The 19920-nt window shown below is 35.7% G+C and overlaps 1 protein-coding gene across 2 annotated transcripts in view; it reads left to right on the forward strand.

The window, feature by feature from the left end:
- Window positions 1–19920, forward strand: part of dpysl3 (dihydropyrimidinase like 3) — a 50545-nt gene that overhangs the window by 20180 nt on the left and 10445 nt on the right. For both annotated transcript variants that reach the window (XM_048165826.1, XM_048165827.1), the window contains exons 5-11: window positions 677–738; window positions 1137–1217; window positions 5538–5606; window positions 7307–7427; window positions 13836–13992; window positions 18874–19015; window positions 19273–19443. In XM_048165826.1, the coding sequence (XP_048021783.1) occupies window positions 677–738; window positions 1137–1217; window positions 5538–5606; window positions 7307–7427; window positions 13836–13992; window positions 18874–19015; window positions 19273–19443 (803 nt within the window). The remainder of the gene's footprint in view (window positions 1–676; window positions 739–1136; window positions 1218–5537; window positions 5607–7306; window positions 7428–13835; window positions 13993–18873; window positions 19016–19272; window positions 19444–19920) is intronic.

Here is a 19920-nt window from a genome sequence, read left to right on the forward strand (position 1 = left end):
GATGGCACTAATCTACCTTCAAAAAAATTGGATTTTAAATGCCTTGTCTCTATTTTAACATGGAATTCTGCTTTAATTGAATAATTATTTAAAAATATATTAGAAACAAAATTGTGTATTATTTAGTGGGGAAAATAGCTAGTCAAATTTGTATAAATATTGCTTAGTATCATAAAATGCCCTCAACATTTTAAATAATAATCAAAAAAATATTATTGAACAACAATATATTACATTGGTTTTCCTGAAAAACAAAAAAGTTACATTTCAAGACTTCATTTCAAGCCAAGTGTGACCCCTAAACGAAGAGGACCAGAGGGTTAAATCAATATTAATGATAAAAGTGATCTTTTATTTATTTTCTCAAATTTTTGTTTAATATTGCTTGTTGTAGAATGTTGTCTGTAGCATTATCTATTTAAAAACTTCTAAATTCATCACATCCCTGGTCTTACTGGGCATGATTCATCAGTTTATACTTATTGTTTAATGTCCATTCTGGTATTTTCACCATCCATCCAATCAGTTCATTATGGATACAATCCCCACCCTACTTTTTGTCTTTATTGTTGAATGATAAGAAGTGCATAACATTATTAAAGTGAAAATTGATAGTGATTGCTGTTTCATGTTGGCAGAATTCTTGTTTGCTGATTTATTCTTTCTGTCCATGTAGGAGTGAACTCTTTCCAGGTCTATATGGCTTATAAAGACCTCTATCAGATGAGCAACAGTGAGGTAAGACGAAGAAAATGGATAGCAGTGTGGAGATACACATTCTTTCATTTGATCAATACATGCAGTTGTTGGGAGTTATTTCTTTCTGATCTGACCCTTAAAAATGATTTCCGTTTGCATAACGTAATGTTGGTCAGTCATATTAAACGATACCTGCAGATCTTACAAAGTACAAAAATGTCTTAATTCTGTAAAAAGGATAAAAAGTCTTAAATAGTGTTTGTGGAGGCATTTTTTTATTAAATTGTGGTTCATCTGAACAAACAAATAACCATTTTAAGTCATCTTAGAATATCAAAAGCACCACTTGATCACATTGTAACATTTAAAGCTATGTTTCCTTGTTAAAACCTCACTATTTAATATCTAATATGATTTTTCTATTTATATTTGAACAGCTTTATGAGATCTTCACCTTTCTTGGCGAGCATGGAGGAATCGCACAGGTCCACGCAGAAAATGGAGAAATAATTGCTGAGGTTTGTCACATCAATGCACTTTATTTTGCACTTTTTAAGGGGTCATGACATTAGAAATCACATTTGCCTTGATCTTTTGACATACGAGAGGTCTTTGTACCATTAAAACATCCTGCAAGTGTCAGAGCATAAAACGTCCTCTTTATTATAAACAAAGCATTTATGTAATCAAGCTTCAAAAACAGCTCGTTTCGATATTGTGGGATCTGTGACGTCACACTATCGACCAATAGTTATACCTGTACATCATCACATCATAGGCTCCGCCCACTAGTGTTCAGTCGCTTAAAAGCAACAGTATTGGATCTGACAGCAGCTGCATCACAAACCTTAAGTGAATGATTTCATAATGCTTTGTCTGTATATGATGGTTATATGGATAATGTTTTCAAAGCATTTACTCGCATGCAATAGCGAGTGGGCAGTGATACTGTTTCCTATGCAGTGACGTTAGCCAATCATAATAGTTGCTGTTTACTGACAACCCTTAAAAGAGCTGAGCCTTAAATACTGATAATTTCAGACAGATGAGGGTTGAAGATAATAATTTTTCTGCATATATATTTGTTTTTGGGTTTTTTTGTCCAACATACTTCATTAACATTATAAGTGAACCTCAAGAAAAATATATTAAAATAATAAATTAATCCATGTGATGACCACTTTAAAGGAACACTTGAAATCATTTAAAGATAATAGATTTATTTTTTGACATATTTCAAGGGCTCCTTTTTTTCAGTAGCTAACACGCTTCAGTTTACCCAACCATGATTTAGTGCTTGCTAGTCAGAGACAGGTGGTATTACTGGAGGTAGATGGGGTATTCTTATAAACATTGCTTTAAATATGCATATAAGATAAATATGCATCATAGCCACTGGCATACAGTAATGCATTGTTCAGTAATTTGTGTGTGTCTTGTTTTCTGTCTGATTTACTGCTAAACTACTGATGACAGTGAATTAAGGCTGCAACATATATCGAAATAAAATCAATATCATGATATGGCTTAGTGTGATTGTCAGATTGCACTAGCTGCAATTTAAGTAAGTAAATATATGTGCTAAGAGTTTCAGAGTGAAGTGCGTCATTTAGTTCATGATATGGTGTTTCAGGGTCTCAGAACGGCTTGGTTGATTTACTGTGAATCAAGCCATTCTGAGATGCTCTGTAAATGAAATATATTTTGTTTAATATATTTAATAATAATCACAATAAAATCATAATTATTATTAAGTCAAATATGAACACCCAGGTTTTTCAAGTTTTTGTGCAAGGATTTCACTCTTGAAGGACACCTATTATTCCCATTTTTACAAGATGAAATATAAGTCTCTGATGTCCTCAGAGTGTGTCTGCTCAAAATACCCCACAGATTATTTTTCTAAAATGTTGAAATTGCAACTTTTTGGGCACCGTTTTTGTGTGTGTCCCTTTAAATGCAAATGAGCTGCAGCTCCCGGCCCCCTTTCCAGAAGAGGGTGGAGCTTCAAGAGCTCATGCTCCAGCATACCAGCAACAACAAAACAGTACAATCTCAAGCACTGAAAATGTCAGAAACTGTCAGTAGTGGCGTTCAGCCTATATGTTCAAACCGGAGTCAGGCAATGATGGAGAGACTCCAGCTGTTACAATGAGAATACAGAAATGGCAGACTCTGTGTGACTCAAGTCTGTGACTCAGACTCAAATGAGTCAGCTCATTTGAAGAGACTGCTTTTGATTTATGGGAATTATATATATATATATATATATATATGTATATATAAAAACATTAGTGGATTAGTTTTTACCATTATAGGCTGGTTGTTCTCACACACTGCAGACACAGTGAATTTTGTGAATAGGTCCCCTTTAAAGTCTTTAGATTTTTTTTTTCAATTCCATATGCACTTCCCAACAAAATCACCAAAATCATTCTAGAATGATTAATTCTTTCCAAATAGATCTATTCAAGTCATCTGGTGAAACTTCCTGTATTTTTTCCAATATAGTATATTGCAAAAAAATGAAATATCGTTTTTTTCAGTATCATGCAGCCTTAATGTGAATGCAATAAAACATAGCTTTTCAAACATCAGCCATTCATTCTTCTTCAAAATTACAAAAATAATCCATAACAGAAGCACTTAGGTACATTAAATCTGAAGCAGAATCATTAAAACCTAATTATTCTCCTCCCTAGTTTTGACCTTCTCAGAGTTTTCTGACAGAAGTATGCAGTATGCATTACTTTTAAGGCCTCTTGGTTATTTTTGCATCTCCACCATATATTCCGACAGTAAATTAGAAATGAAATGCTTTCAGAGGTCCAGTGTAAAGTTAGAAAAGCAGTGATGTGGTGACACAAAGACATGCTGCCTTTTCCATTCATGAGGGTGAGCTGAGGATATTTCAGCAAAATCCATGCCCTCAATCCTTCTGATGAGTGGGAGGATACTGTGTGTCCTGATTTCCCTCATCCAGTTGCTGGACATTATCAAGCTGGGCAGTGTGCGGGTGGTCTGATGTTTGAACATCAGTTACTCTGATTACTTACAACATCATACTATTGTAGATTCTGTAAAATAACTTAAAGGAATACTGAAGGTAAGCCAAAAGTAGTTTGTCTTTTTCTTGAGAAAAGAAGTGTTTAATTGTATAGAATGCGCACTTTTAAATCTTTAAAGTATATTTTTAAAAAACTGTCCATAAAAAAAGACCATACTTAAAGAGAATACACTTTCATGACTGTTTAACACACTTAAGTACACTTTTATATATATATATTAAATCATTCATTCATTATGAATAAAGTGAAATTGAATGAATGAATTTACAATATGTTGAAAAAAAGCATGAACAGTACAAATGCAATACAAACACCTCGTATTAAGATGCGTTTTGGTCGATCGGATCACAAGTCAATGACACTAAATACAGGTCTAAAACATTTTTTTCAACCACTTCCAGAGGTAGTTGAAATGCATTAGACCGGATTGCTTAGCCATTAGACCGAAGCGCACTAGCCAGACAGGAATTAAAGGGTTAATTCATCCAAGACAAACAGCCGCTGAGTTCCAGTTCACGTGCAAGTGATCGCGCCGGCGCCATGATTATATTGTCATGATTATATTTTCTGCTATATTTGCTTCTTATTTATTAAATCCAGGCAATTGGTTGATGAAACATTGATTAAAATTAACATACAATTTTTACAAAACGAAATTCACTTTAAAGAAAGGATTTCTACAAAACAAAACTTAATGAAGTGGTCAAAATCATGTCTCACCCACTCCATGTCTCCCAATATAAAGCGCTATCTTACTCATGTTGTTCACTTTTCAATTTAAAACATAACATTAAACAACTAATATTTTATTTTTAGGCATATTTAATATTGGGGGCATCCACATTAATTGACATATTAAATTTTTTTTTTGTTAAAGTAACGCAATAGTTACTTTCCCTGGTAATTAGTTACTTTTATAATGATGTAACTCAGTAACTATTTGTGAGAAGTAACTAGTAACTATAACTAATTACTTTTTGAAAGTAACGTGCCCAACACTGTTAATTGCTCACCCTCATGTCGTTCCACACCTGTAAGACCTTCGTTCATCTTCAGAACACAAATTAAGATATTTTTGATGAAATCCGAGAGGTTTATGACTCGTCCATAGACAGCAATATAATCAACACTTTTAAGGTCCAAAAAGGTACTAAAGACATTGTTAAAACAGTCATGTGACTGCAGTGGTTCAACCTTAATTATATGAAGTGACGAGAATACTTTTTGTGCGCAAAAACAAAACAAAAATGATTTTATTCAACAATCTCTTGTAATTAATGACAGAAATTTCATTTTTGAGTGAACTAACCCTTTAAACTTTGTCGGCTGAAGACTCAAGTGTGGTTTGAAGATGAAAAATGTACCAAGCACAATGTTCTCTCACCATTCCTGATTTCTAACACACACTAACAGCGTTCGGTCGGTCTCGCGGCTGTCAGAGCAGAAACAAAAGCTGATGCTCTGTATGTTTTTCCGTCATCTCCAGTCAGGTTTTTATGTAAATTAGGTGAGCTTATTTTGTCCATTAGATCGAAAGATCTGAAAAAACCCATACATTTACCCACCCATAGACCCTCCGCTCGAAGATATCAGGACAGAAGTGGTTGAAAGTGGACAAAAGAGATGGATTAAAAACCAGGTGTAAACAGGAATGTGTCTCCCTTGTCTACTTGTGATCCAGTCGACCAAAACGCATCTTAATTCCAGGTGTAAACAGGGCCAAAGTGTCACAGAGAACAGACACATCTAATATGACTGTGTGTTCTTCAGGAGCAGACCCGTATGCTGGAGATGGGCATCACAGGACCTGAGGGACATGTTCTCAGCCGCCCAGAAGAGGTCAGTGACCACAAAAACATTTATATGTTATAACTGTTGCTTGTTAGTGGTATATAATTTCATAACTTTACTGCAATCTATACGTAAAACTCACAGTAAGACAAGGAATTTAGGGTTGCAAAATTCCGGGAATTTTCAAAGCTGGAAACTTTCCATGGGAATTAACGGGAATATATGGGAATTAACGGGAATTAATGGGAATAAACAGGGAATTTGCAAAATTACAGGTTAGCCTATGACAGGGTACTTAAATGTAGTTGGAAAGAACATCTTGCAACATAATTTTTGCAATAACAACCATATTTAATGCAATTTTAGTTGATTTTTTACCCTGACATTCACACAGCACACTACTTACTGCAGGGCTATTGAGGCCACACCCCCTGCATGCACTGTGCATTGCCCCAGTCCATAACATGCACATTTGATCAAAAATACAGAAAAAAACAGTAATATTGTGAAACATAACTACAATTTAAAATAATGGTTTTCTATTTTGATATACATAAAAATATAATTTATTTCTGTGATGCAAAGCTGAATTTTCAGCATCATTACTCCAGTCATCAGTGTCACATGATCCTTCAGAAATCATTCTAACATGCTAATTTGATACTCCGTTATCAATGTTGGAAACTGTTGTGCTGCTTAATTCTTTTATAACCTAAGGATTCTTTGATGAATAAAAATTTAAAGAACAGCATTTATTTAAAATAGAAATCTTTTGTAACAATATACACTACCGTTCAAAATTTGGGGGTCAGTCATTTTTTTTCTTTTTTTTTTTGAAAGAAATTAATACTTTTATTCAGCAAGGATGTGTGAAATTGATAAATAAAAGTGATATTAAAGTGATATTGTTAGAAAAGATTTCTATTTTGAATAAATTCTATTCTTTTTAACTTTTTGTGAATCCTGAAAATAGTATTTACAGGTTCCAAAAAATATTAAGCAACACAACTGTTTCCAACACTGATAATAACTGAGTATCAAATCAGCATATTAGAATGATTTCTGAAGGATCATGTGACACTGAAATAAATAACACATAACAATTGTTGCAATAAAAATATAATTTTTACATATTTACTAAATTAGAATTAATTGAATGCAAAAAATAAATAATTGTTATTTTATGTTATGACCAAACAAAATGTTTATATTTGTTTTTATATGATACTTTTTATGTAAATATTATACATTTATATAAATTTCCCAAAATTTCCAATTAATTCTCATAAATTCCCATAAATTCCCGTAAATTCCCATAAATTCCTGTAAATTCCCATAAATTCCTGTTAAGTTTCCAAATTGGAATATTTCCAAAATTCCCCAGGTTAAGTTCCCGTGGAAAGATTCCGGAAATTTACCGGAAACTTTCCGCCCCTTTGCAACCCTACTTGTATTACGTTTATTGAGTCATTTTAATATCATGTTGACATAAAATTGGCTCGTCCCACAGATCTAATTCGTCTGGCATCAGTCTATCAGTGATCTTTTGCAGACATGATTCTTTATCTGATTTTATTGAGTTTAGGCATGAAAGTGGAGAGGAAAACTAAATTTATAAAGTATTTTAGTTATGCATACAAATAAATCAACTTAATGTATGTTTGTGAGGAACTATGCAAGATACATAGAGATGCAGCTAAATCTGTTTTGCAGTGTCCCTCATTATGTGTGTGTGTGTGTGTGTGTAGCTAGAGGCCGAGGCGGTGTTTCGAGCTGTCACGATTGCCAGTCAAACCAACTGTCCACTCTATGTGACCCGCGTGATGAGCAAGAGTGCTGCTGATATCATCTCACAGGCCAGGAAAAAAGGTACAAAAAAAATCATCTGAAAATAAAGTTGTTTTTTAATCTTGAATGAGTGATTCTCTAATAAATGTCTTGTAATGGGGCCAATTCCAAACAATATCATCACGTCCATTTTTCAGAAAACGAATGGACAATCTTTTTGTTATATTTACCATATTTCACATATTCATAATCATCTATAATTGTGTGAATGCAAACTATGTTATGGAGAAGTTTTGGAGTGTGCTGAGGTTTGTGAGAAATAAAGTGTGAAATGTGTGATAAAATAAGAAATCACAGCAGTGTGAGCCTGTCAGCAGCGTAACGCTGAGCTTTCACAGATGTCACCTCCGAGTTTACACATCTCACCTGAGTTAAATAAACCTTTGCTGAGTTACAGTCATCTTTGACATATACTCATGACCTTCAGTTGGATGAAACTGTGTCTCTGTATGGCATATGTGTAAATAACAGTTTTATTATTATGAATGTAGTATTTTTAATTTATCATTTCATTATATATTAGCTGTCTATACATTGTATCCACTCATATGAAATGTTTATTTTATATGCGCTGCCTGGACTGTTGTAAAGGCTGTTAAAGTTCCACAGTCCATCATCATAATAGTCCTCACTGTTTAGTTAAATCATTCACATACAATGCTCTCTTACGTAAATGAGTTCAATATAAATAAATAGTCATGATTACAGTTTCAGGGACGCAAGAAGTACTCAGGAATACAGAAGCCAGCCGATATCATTTTAGAGACTGTTTAATGATAAAATATGCAAATTGCAAATATATAAATCAAAACTGTGAGTGGTAAGGCCGTAAATTGATTATATTTTTTTGTCAAATTAATTGCATGATATGCTTTTAGCTCAGTTCTTCCTAGTGTAAAATAACTTGAAGAAATAATTTAGCCAAATATTCATTAAGGTCATTATTTACTCATTCAAAACATGTATATTTTTTTGCATGAAATACAAAAAAGGAGGAATTGAAATAAATAACTCATAGGTGTAAATATCAGGGCTGTAAATTAATTAAAATAATCGAATGAAATCCATGCGTGTAGTATTTTGTCAGATAACCCCTCCCCCTCCGCTACGTAAATTAAAGGTCCCGTTTTTCGTGGTTTTTTGAAGCTTTGATTGTGTTTATAGTGTGCAATATAACATGTGTTCATGTTTCGCGTGTAAAAAAACACAGTATTTTTCACATAATTTACTTATCTGTATACCGCTGTTTCCACTGTCATAAAAACGGGCTGATGACTTCCTTGTTCTATGAAGTCCCTCCTTCAGAAATACGTAACGAGTTCTGATTGTGCCAGCGGTTCCTGTGTTGTGATTCGACAGCAGTTTAGCGCATCTTGCCCGGAAAGGTCACGCCTCTTACCATAACGTGGAGATGCACGCGCTCAGTGTTATTGTAAACATGTCTTTAATTTTACCCTATCAATTTGAGCCGGAATCAGACCCGGTGATTGGACTGCGGGATGAAAATAACAGCGTTACGACGACATGCCGACAAACACACTCTACAAACGCAACTCTTGTGTATTCCTGTGGGCGGAGGTTAGTCAAAAAACTGTTTTAGTGACGTCATTAAAGAAGGAAGTAGAGGGATGTAGTCCAAACTGGCCGTTCGATGTAGGCGACTTCTGTTAAATAAAATATCTCGCTTGGCATTGAACTTTGAGCTTTAAAATTTTACAGATTTTATTTATACTCTAACAACAACTCTATACTCTATACTAGAAGCAATTAACTTCAACAACTCTATACTCTACACACTAACTAAAGTTTGAAACATGGGATCACAAAGAACGGGACCTTTAAATCATAGACTGTCTAAAACAATGGGCGTAGTGTCCGTGACGTCACCCGTAGGTTTCTGAAGAGCATTTTTGAATCCCAAAGTGGACGGAGTCAGTCATCGCCATCTTGGTAGTGCGTCACCGCGCGTCACTCACGAATAAACAAAAGTCGGCAAAGAGGTGGGACATGGGTGGAGCTAACAGACAGCAGACAAACTGTTAGTAGTGACAGCAGCAGCAATCCACCTGTCACTCAAGTGGCCACGCCCTTAATTATGCAGAACTTTAAGGCTTAATATAATTTAAATGGATGAGTTATAAAAAAAATTCATCCCCCTCACAGTTTTGATGAAGGGCAAAATTAGCTGTATAGACCAAAACTATTTTTTGTACCAGGCTGTAAACATATTTTTTTCCTGCTGTAAAGTTGGGCATTTTAACATGGGATTGACTCCCTTTTGGAGCCTGTCTCTAGCGGCCAGTCGATGAATTGCAGTTTAAGTCACTTCCGTGTTGGATTCAAGAGAGAGACCGGAAGGTTGCCGCTTGAATTAAAGCTGTGATAGTTAAGTACATGATGACCCTGTCCGAAATGGCACGCTTCATGTGCACTTGCGGTCTTCATTGTGTGCGCATGTCCATTAAGTCCACAAGACTGTAGCGTGTCCTATTTGTCATTTTAGTTTCAGAAGTGTACTCGTGAGTGCCACTTTGTGGCTGATATGTACCCTCAATGAACATTTTGCCAAGTTGCACTGAAACGAGCTCCGCAGCAGACTTCTGCCTGACAGTCAAAGCGGCGTTATGTCACTAAAGTGTGGACTCGGAGAAAGATCGCGAGTGCTTGGGGTTCCGATTGGGACAGGCCTGAAGTGTCTAAAATTCCACACTTCTTTTTTTCGGTTAATTAAGAGCATCATCCTGGTATTTAAAGTGCACTTTTTCTATTTGGAATTTTCAGTGTGAACTCACTACTCGCACTAATTATAGTACTAAACGGCATAGAATAGTGCATAAGTACGTGAATTGTGATACACCTTCAGATTTCATTGAAAAATATCTTATTTAATGTTTTGAAGATGAACAAAAGTCTTATATACAGTACTGTACAGTACTGTTTCTATTACAATAACTAGGTTATATCTAGGTACTAATTCTGAACCTTAACTCATGTAGTTACCTTATATTACCAGTACTTTCTTGGGTAAATAAACTGAAGGTACACATACTGTAAAATGTGCAACCAAACTAACTATTAAATAAAGCATTGGTTCCCAAATTTTTCTGCCAGACCCCATTTTGTAGAGAAAAATATTTTCAAGCCCCCCACCTACATTACATGACCTTGCTTGCAACATTCTGGATTTATTTGAAATATTGTACTTAATTCAGTACCACGACTTCTCATCTTCACCGGGCTTATTCTCTTTGTGTTTGTGATGTGAAGTCTCTAAGTGCATCTTAACTTCTTCGGCTTCAGACTGTCAGAAGCTAATAGGCATGTGATGGCATCAAATTTTCATGTTGCGATTAATTGATGAAGCTTTTATCACGGTATACGGTATTATCACAAAATAAGTTGCAAAAAAATGTGTTGTCATAGTATAACAGGTTTAAGAACTCTTTTTGTATTAACTCTGAATGTATAAATACAATAACACAATATACACAAAAATTTATATAAAGTAAAATTTTCAAACAGATTAAAGTGCATAAGAATTAGGCTATAAAGAACAACAGGAATCTGTAATGAGTCGGGACACGACGTGGGATCCATGAGTAGGCTTTATTAGACAATGTTCGTGGTCAAACAGGCAAGGGTCAAACAGTGGCAAACAGGTACAGCAGGGACAAGGCAGAATCATGGTTGTGGAACAGGCAGTAGATCAGGGCAGGCAGATATCAATCATAAGTCCAAGACAGAGTAAATAGTCCAAAGGGCAGGCAGCAGAGAATCGTGAACGGGGAACAAACAGGGTCAACAACAGGCAGGCAAACACAACGACAAATGCTCAGAAATGCAAACCGTAGTAATACAAGACCTTGCAATGTCTGTGAGGATGTGAGTGGCTTAAATAGTCCAGGTAATGCGCTGAAGCTGGGTGTGGGTGATTGCTGATTGGTGAAGTGAGTGCAGGTGATTGCCAGGATTATGGGAAATGGAGTCCGGGAATGACTGGGACTGTGACAGTAACTCTTAACAATAAGGTCTCATTATTTAATGCATTAACTAAGATTGAGCAACAGCTACATTTGTTACAGAAAGTATTATTTTTTGGTAATGTTAGTTAAGAAATACAGCTGATCATTGTTAGTTTTATCTCGGGTCCATTAAATAAGTTCTTTTGATTTTAATAATGTTATTAAACATTAACTAAGAAATAAACATTAACTAAGAATAATTAATGCTTTATAAGTATTTTTCATTGTCAGTTTGGTAATAATGAATTAACATGTTAACTAATGAAGCCGTATGTCTCAAAGTTTTACTGAACAATAACACATAATCAGAACATTTCTAATCATTAGGGCATGTTGTAGTCCAGATTTAAATATAAAAATGTTTAAGTTTGAAAATAAATAGCCTATTAAGTCTTTAAGTGATGTGATGAACAACATTGAGATTACTAAAAAATGAAAGGCAGTTTGAAGCATTTTAAAAACTTCACTAGCGCAGCTGCTTTGTTTGCGGGGTTTCCGGGGTAACCGCTGCATTTCTGCTGTTCCATCAGCGCCCTCTGCTGTCAGAGAGTGAACGTGCACTTTCATTCAGTGCGTCTCCTTCACTCGTTCCGCCATGTGCTTCTCATGCACATTGGGCTTGTTCACATCTGAGCACGTGTCCCTTTGACACAGAATGTTGTGCAATTTATACGGTTGATGGGGAAAGTATTCTTAAATGCATTCTTAAAATTTCAATAATTGGTAATAAATTATTATTTATGGTATTTTGAAGTGCCCACGATAACAATATCGTGCATATTCATTATCGTGATATATCGCATTACCCAATATCAGCACATGTCTAGAAGCTAATATTTTGAGGCACACACACAACACACTGTGGTCTCTCTTCATTACTCACCATTTTACTGGTGAATCCAAGGGCAAGATATGTCCTGGCTGGGAATCAGTTTAATGAATTTATCGCACCGCACCACATCTAGTGTAGACAGCATCACTGATTATAATGGGTTCTATTTGCTTTTGTTGCGTCACGTCGCACCGCTCTCGTCTGGTGTAGACATGTTGTTTTGGCAGTTGTGACATTTGAAGTAGATTCATCATCTGCTTTATGTTAACTTAGCACCAACAATTCATTCACAAACTTGTCCATGTTTAGTGCAGACCCATGCATCATTTTTTCACGGCTCCCTGCAATACTCAATTCTGATTTTTCAGTCTTGTCATCTAGTGGTCTGTTATTCCACCCCAACAACCATTACAACTGATAACAGAACGCTCAAGCGGGTACTGCAGAGCCATCTTGAGGCAATAAAATATTTCAAATGAATATTATTTTGTTCAATTATTTACTTAATAAGCGGGATAATTTCACAGTGGGGTCCTGTATCACCCTGAAGAGGTTTCTTTTGCATAACAATCTGCGGACTGTACACTATCCCTTAACCTTGCCATGCCCCCCTTTTTATAACTCCAGACCCCCAGTTTGGGAACCACCAGAATAAAGAGTGTAGTTAATTTATACGGAAGCTGTTTTAGGTCACTGACATGGTTGAGAGCATTCCCAAAAGTGTTGTAAAATTATCTTACAGTGTCTGTTACACTATTCATCACTGTTCTAATGTGTTAAACTGGGTAGTTAATCACTGTCTTCAAAAGGGACACAAACCTATGAGATAGACTGCACCCCTTTATTCTTCCTGACTGTCCTGAATGGAGACTAAAGGTTTTTGTCAGTGGAGATTTATAAGGTAGTTCTGTGCCGTTTTATCATCTGGATGCTTTTAATTAATGAGTTTTGCAAAGTTCTCAGATGCATTTTATTAGTGGTGTTTGCTGTGAGAAGAATCACTGTTAAAGTTGCTCATACATAGAGTGAGTAGAGCTTTGTTCAAATGCCTAAACTTACATAACTCATCCCACACCGTTTGTGCTCAAATGATCGGTCTTATTGAAGAGAGATATGCTTTTACTCTTCTACATCTGGATGAATGATTTTTGGCTTGTGGACACAAAAAAACGAAACAAGCATTTGCATTAAAGGAGCCATATCTAGAGAGCAGAAGATCATGGAGACATGGAGGTGGGCTCTTTTGGACGTCCTAGTAACCACCAATCTGCAAACGCAATATTGACAAACTCATCTGCCATTCGCATGGATGGAAAGCTGCATCCAGCAGGCCTCAACTCTTCTGTAGCAGTGTTTTCCAGATGTCCCTGCAGTAATAGACATTTAAGCCTGGGTAACTGTTGTTTAATGGGCTGCTTATGTGTTTATTTTCCACTTAAACTTTACTGCTGAGCAGATGCGTTCAGTTGATAAGACACTGTATTCTTGCCAGTAGGAATCCTTGTAGGTCGACTTTCTCATGTCCTTGAAACTTGAAATGGGCTATATAATGAGATAAAAGCTGCTTATTTCTAGGTAACGTGGTGTTTGGGGAGCCAATCACTGCCAGTTTGGGAACTGATGGGACTCATTATTGGAGCAAGAACTGGGCTAAAGCTGCCTCTTTTGTGACATCTCCACCCCTCAGTCCAGACCCAACCACTCCAGACTACCTGAACACCCTGTTGGCCAGGTGAATACAAGTATTTCCTAAATATATATTAAGTTATTTTGGGATATAGTTCTGTCAGTTAACTGGTGGCATTGTTAATCTAAACCAGGAGTGTCCAATCGTGCTCCTGGAGAGCCACTGTCTTGCAGAGTTCAGCTCCAACCCCAATTAAACACACCTGAACCAGCTAATCAAGCTCTTACTAAGCATACTAGAAATTTCCAGACAGGTGGGTTGAGTGAAACCTGAGCTAAACTCTGCAGGACAGTGGCCCTCCAGGACCGAGTTTGGACACCCCTGATCTAAAGTATAAAACAATTGACTAAAGTCTGACTTTAAGTATGAAAGTCAATATATTTGATATATGATGGACTATGATGGACTGGACATCGATCCAAGGTGTTTCCCTGCCTATGGCCAGAGATGCTGGGAGAAATTTGCATGTATTAGTCATTGAATAATGCACAATTTGTTCAAAACTGCTGATATTAGGAACAGTAATACTCTGTTAGGATGACCATATGTGCCATTTTCCCAGGACACGTCCTGTCCAGGATTTCTAAGTTGCATAAAATGTAGTTTTGGTTTTGTTTTCATATTTGCGGAAGGTAATGATTAAAAAATAATTTTACCAATAGCGTGCATTATACATAATCGACCAATCGTGGCTTGCGAGAAGGCTGGATCTACAGAGAACGGTCAAAGCATTGCAAATACGACAACATTTTAATGCATTGCATGAAGACTGTCAATAAGAACAGTGGCTTGCACCGACCTCCGAAATCGCGTTCGGGGGGCACATCGATATGACCACTTTAGGGCTCAAGCCATTTTAGGCAATTGAGAAATCCTGGACAGGATGCATCCTGGGAAAATGGCACATATGGTCACCCTACTCTATGTGAAATAGTCCTTTTCATCCAGTCGCGCACACCCCAACAATCTGACTTCTGCTGGTCAAACTATATGGGTCATTTGAGGCTAAATACCATCAATTTCATGTATTATAAATGCTATCAAGTTCATATATACTTGGCACTACTAATTACTAAAATTGAATTTGATGTTGCTCACATTTTTACTTGAAAGTTGATTTGAAGCCATTGCAAATTAATTGAACTTTCCTTGTAAAAAATAAGTAAGTAAACTTTAGCATACTTTTAAAAAGAGTATTTGTTGAAATTATATAGTTTAACAGATTACACTTAAGTGCGAACAGAGTGTAATGTTTTCGGACACTTAATTGCGTGTTATTTACAATTGAATTAAAATAGTTTAAATTTATATTAAATGCAATTACTTAAGAATACTACTTTCGACCCTCTTAAGTAGGACTTAAGAACATCTATATGTAATTTCATAATTACTTAATGTCTTTGAAATACGGTACTGGCGAATGTACTGGCATCCATTTATGGTAAACTAAAATATATCTACTAGGGCTGCACGATTAATCGTAATTGAATCAAAATCGTGATTCGGCTTAGTGCGATTATGACATCGCAAAGGCTGCGATTTTTAATGGTATAAATATGTACACATCGTATTAGTGAAGGGCTGCTCTGTGATCAGTAGTAAATGACGCTCCATCTGAGAGCACTGCATTAGAAAAAAACACGTCAAATATACAAACTTTCCAAACATGAGAAGCCTTTATGGACTTCTTTTCTAACAAAAGACAACATAGCATTTTGAAATAGCATTTTGATTAGCATTGGATTATAAATATACTTTATTATTATGGAAATACCCGAGAAGGATTGAAGAAAACATATAAACCATGTATTGTTGTAGTCGTCTGTTTATTTTATTCATGTTTAATCAATCAAAGCGTTTCTACCTTCTTTTTATTCAGTCACAGTGATCGCATGATGCCCTCCTGGAACAGCGTTTGTTATATTGCGTATATTTGGAGTATTTAGAGTATCTGCTCAAGGGCGCCCTCTATGGAGTTTCTTTTGTGTCTTTTTTATTCAAACAAACATATTGTGTTTGAGAGTAAAACTAATTATTTTGTAATTAAAAAATATATATATTTCGTCTTAATGCTCAAAAATAAAGAAGTTGATAACAGAATTATTTGCAGTGCGTGTAAATCTTTGAAAACCTTTATTTTTCCTTGTGCACTTCTAGAACTTTTCATCCCAAACCCACACATTTTGCTGTCTTTTCTGCTGTCTTTTTTGCGGGTCAAAATATTTTGCTTGCGAGGTGAATAGGTTTGCAAGCTGAAAAGTTTTGCAAGTTGAAAAGTTTTGCGAATTGAAAAGTTTTGTTTGCACGTGAAGCTGTAGCTCAGTGGGCGGTCTCTACCAACCAGGATGAAAGGCATTTTTCTATTGGTCACCCTCGATTGAAGTGACAAGTTGGCCACGCCCACTACGGTTTCCAGCCTCTGCTGCTGCCACCGAGAAGATAAGAGAAGCGAGAATGGCGAGCAACAGGTCGTTTACTGGGTAAGATAACCAATTTAATATCATAAACGCAGTGACAAGTGAACTGAATGATTCTCTCTTCTTATGCTGTCCCATTTAAATACTTAACGTTGGCTAGACCAGTCTGTAGTTAGTGTTACCGTTGACTAGATTTTATTAACGTTAGCCAACACTAGCAGCCAGAGCCACCATTAGTAACGTTTGCCGTGTGGTCGATGTCCAGTGTTGCTAGCTGAGCTGACATTCATAATCACATTTAGATTTTCTCAGCGTAAAGGTTGACATAATGTGGTGTAATACTACAAAAAAAAAATTATAATCATAACCTTTATCTCCATACCAAAATCCCAGATGGCCGGACACTGATTCATCTTTTATAAATCGTTAAAATATTAATGTCTGTGACGCTATGACCATGGAGACTGTTGTATAGACTGTAAGTATTTTAAACGTGTAACTTTAAAATGATAAATGTTTATTATGAATAAATAGCGCTCATAAACGGCCGCGGAGATGGCATTCTCAAGTCAAACTAGCCGGGGCTTGGACCCAGAAACGGCGTTCCTTACGTCACAAGTTAACAAGCGGATATTTTTACCCCAGAACCTAGGCCCAACTCTACGAACATCGATAATAGTGCCTCTCAACCTTTACGCTGAGAAAATCCAAATGTGATTATGAATGTCAGCTCAGCTAGCAACACTGGACATCGACCACACGGCAAACGTTACTAATGGTGGCTCTGGCTGCTAGTGTTGGCTAACGTTAATAAAATCTAGTCAACGGCAGCATAAGAAGAGAGAATCATTCAGTTCACTTGTCACTGCGTTTATGATATTAGTTATCTTACCCAGTAAACGACCTGTTGCTCGCCATTCTCGCTTCTCTTATCTTCTCGGTGGCAGCAGCAGAGGCTGGAAACCGTAGTGGGCGTGGCCAACTTGTCACTTCAATCGAGGGTGACCAATAGAAAAATGCCTTTCATCCTGGTTGGTAGAGACCGCCCACTGAGCTACAGCTTCACGTGCAAACAAAACTTTTCAATTCGCAAAACTTTTCAACTTGCAAAACTTTTCAGCTTGCAAACCTATTCACCTCGCAAGCAAAATATTTTGACCCGCAAAAAAGACAGCAGAAAAGAGAGCAAAATGTGTGGGTTTGGGATGAAAAGTTCTCGAAGTGCACAAGGAAAAATAAAGGTTTTCAAAGATTTACACGCACTGCAAATAATTCTGTTATCAACTTCTTTATTTTTGAGCATTAAGACAAAATATATATATTTTTTAATTACAAAATAATTAGTTTTACTCTCAAACACAATATGTTTGTTTGAATAAAAAAGACACAAAAGAAACTCCATAGTCCTATTTAGGGTAAAAATAGGAAAAATAATTCCTCTCTCTAAAGAACTTTGAGAGGAACATATATTCATTATGTTTTTCTCCAGCGTACATAAGTCTACAGGGTTTTTTTTTTTTTCACAGTGGATGCATAAGAAATACATGGACTTCATTTTTGATTTTGCATACCTCCTGACAAAAATAAACAAATTACTGAGACAGATTTTTATCATAATAATATAATATCTGATAATAAATCCTTAGACCTTCCTAATGATTTATAGACATACTGCTTGCATATTAACAGGTAACCCCACATTTTGTCATACAAGTTTTAAATATTATTTTTTAATTATTATAGTTATTTATCATTAAATACTAATGCTAAATATTTTAATTATGGAAGTTATTACAACAGTAAAATTTCTTATTTGGTTTAATATTTTTATTTAGCAATAATGGTAATAATAATAATAAAACATTATTAGTCAAAATAATATATTAGCACACAATTGTGCAGCCCTACAAACAAGAAAAACAAGCCTGGTATTGTTTATAAAAAAAATAATAAATAAATAAAAAAAAAATTCATATGTTTTATAAAATCACATTTTAAATCGCAAATTGCAATTTTAACCAGCAAAATCGCAATTAGATTTTTTTCTCCAAATCGTGCAGTCCTAATATCTACATTTAAAATATATATTAACTTTACATTTTATATCAAATAACACACTACAGTTACAATTATAATCAAGTACTCTACATGTGCTTTAGTGTGTTAGTCAACACATCAAAATAAGTGTACTTCTTTAAAGCATGACAAAACATGATTAAAACAATGATTGTTTTTATTGTAAAACATTTTAAAAAAGCAAACTTAAGATCAAAAGTGTACTTAAGTGTTTTAAGAAAGCGTCATGAAATTGTACTCTCTTTAGGGGGAATTAAGTGGCCTTTTATGTTATTAATATTATTTTATCTTATTAAAAGTTTAAATTTGAAGTAAACCACAAGTGCAAATTCAGTGCACTTATTTTCCACAGTGATTGACATGAATTAAATATGTTGTTTTTGTCTGAAACACATGTAGTCTAGTCACTGAAGTATTGTGCTGTGTCTGTCAGTGGTGATCTGTCGGTGACAGGGAGTGCTCACTGCACATTCACCGTGGCTCAGAAGGCCATAGGGAAGGATGACTTCACTCAGATTCCTGAAGGAGTGAATGGAGTAGAGGAGAGGATGTCCGTCATCTGGGACAAGGCTGTGGTGAGGATCATAGAGTAGATTCAGTTGCATTTTCTATTTGGATGTGCAGCATTCAAAGCCATTGTAAAATGCTGATATCTGTGAATGCACATCAGTTTATTCTACCCATATGTGTTTATGCAATACATTAAATAATTATTTCATGATTGCACCCTTGTACAGATTTGAAAATCTTGTACATTACCTACTGTTAAGACTTTGAAATTAAACAAGCATTGCATTTCATTCTCAGTTGTATTTGTTATTCCTTTGCTCAGGTCACTGGTAAAATGGATGAGAACATGTTTGTCGCCGTGACAAGCACCAATGCCGCCAAGATCCTGAACCTGTATCCACGCAAGGGCCGAATAGCCGTGGGCTCCGACAGCGATCTGGTTATCTGGGACACGGACGCCATCCGGACCATCACTGCTAAAACACATCATTCTGTAGGTGCACTTTACAAAATCCCAGCTGTAAAACGCACTATATGCTCACATTTCAAAGGAAAAGTCTAAACATAGGGAAAGAACTGAATTGGCTGGCTGTCACTGACGTTCCACTTCCTCTGAGCAGAAATAGATGATCCTAACTAATCAAACTGTTTGTCTATACAGGAACCCTGTATGCGTTTCCTCATAAATAAAACCGCTGGATAGAAACAGGAGATATCTGACAATCAGTTGAGCTTTTCCTGGCTTGGAATTCCTTTTTTTTCCCTTATTCCTTATGTCTCAGAAGATATTTATTAGGAATTTATTTATGGAAGCTTATTTCCACCACGGAATAAAACAATTTAAAAGATAAATGCAACTTTTTAATCTCACACTTCTGACTTTATAACTCGCAATTACAAGAAAAGAGTCAGAACTGTGAGATAAAAAGTCACAATTATTTTTTTTTATTTTTTTTATTCAGTGGAGGAA

Source organism: Megalobrama amblycephala, linkage group LG18 (assembly GCF_018812025.1).
Source record: "Megalobrama amblycephala isolate DHTTF-2021 linkage group LG18, ASM1881202v1, whole genome shotgun sequence".
Taxonomy (NCBI): Eukaryota; Metazoa; Chordata; class Actinopteri; order Cypriniformes; family Xenocyprididae; genus Megalobrama; species Megalobrama amblycephala.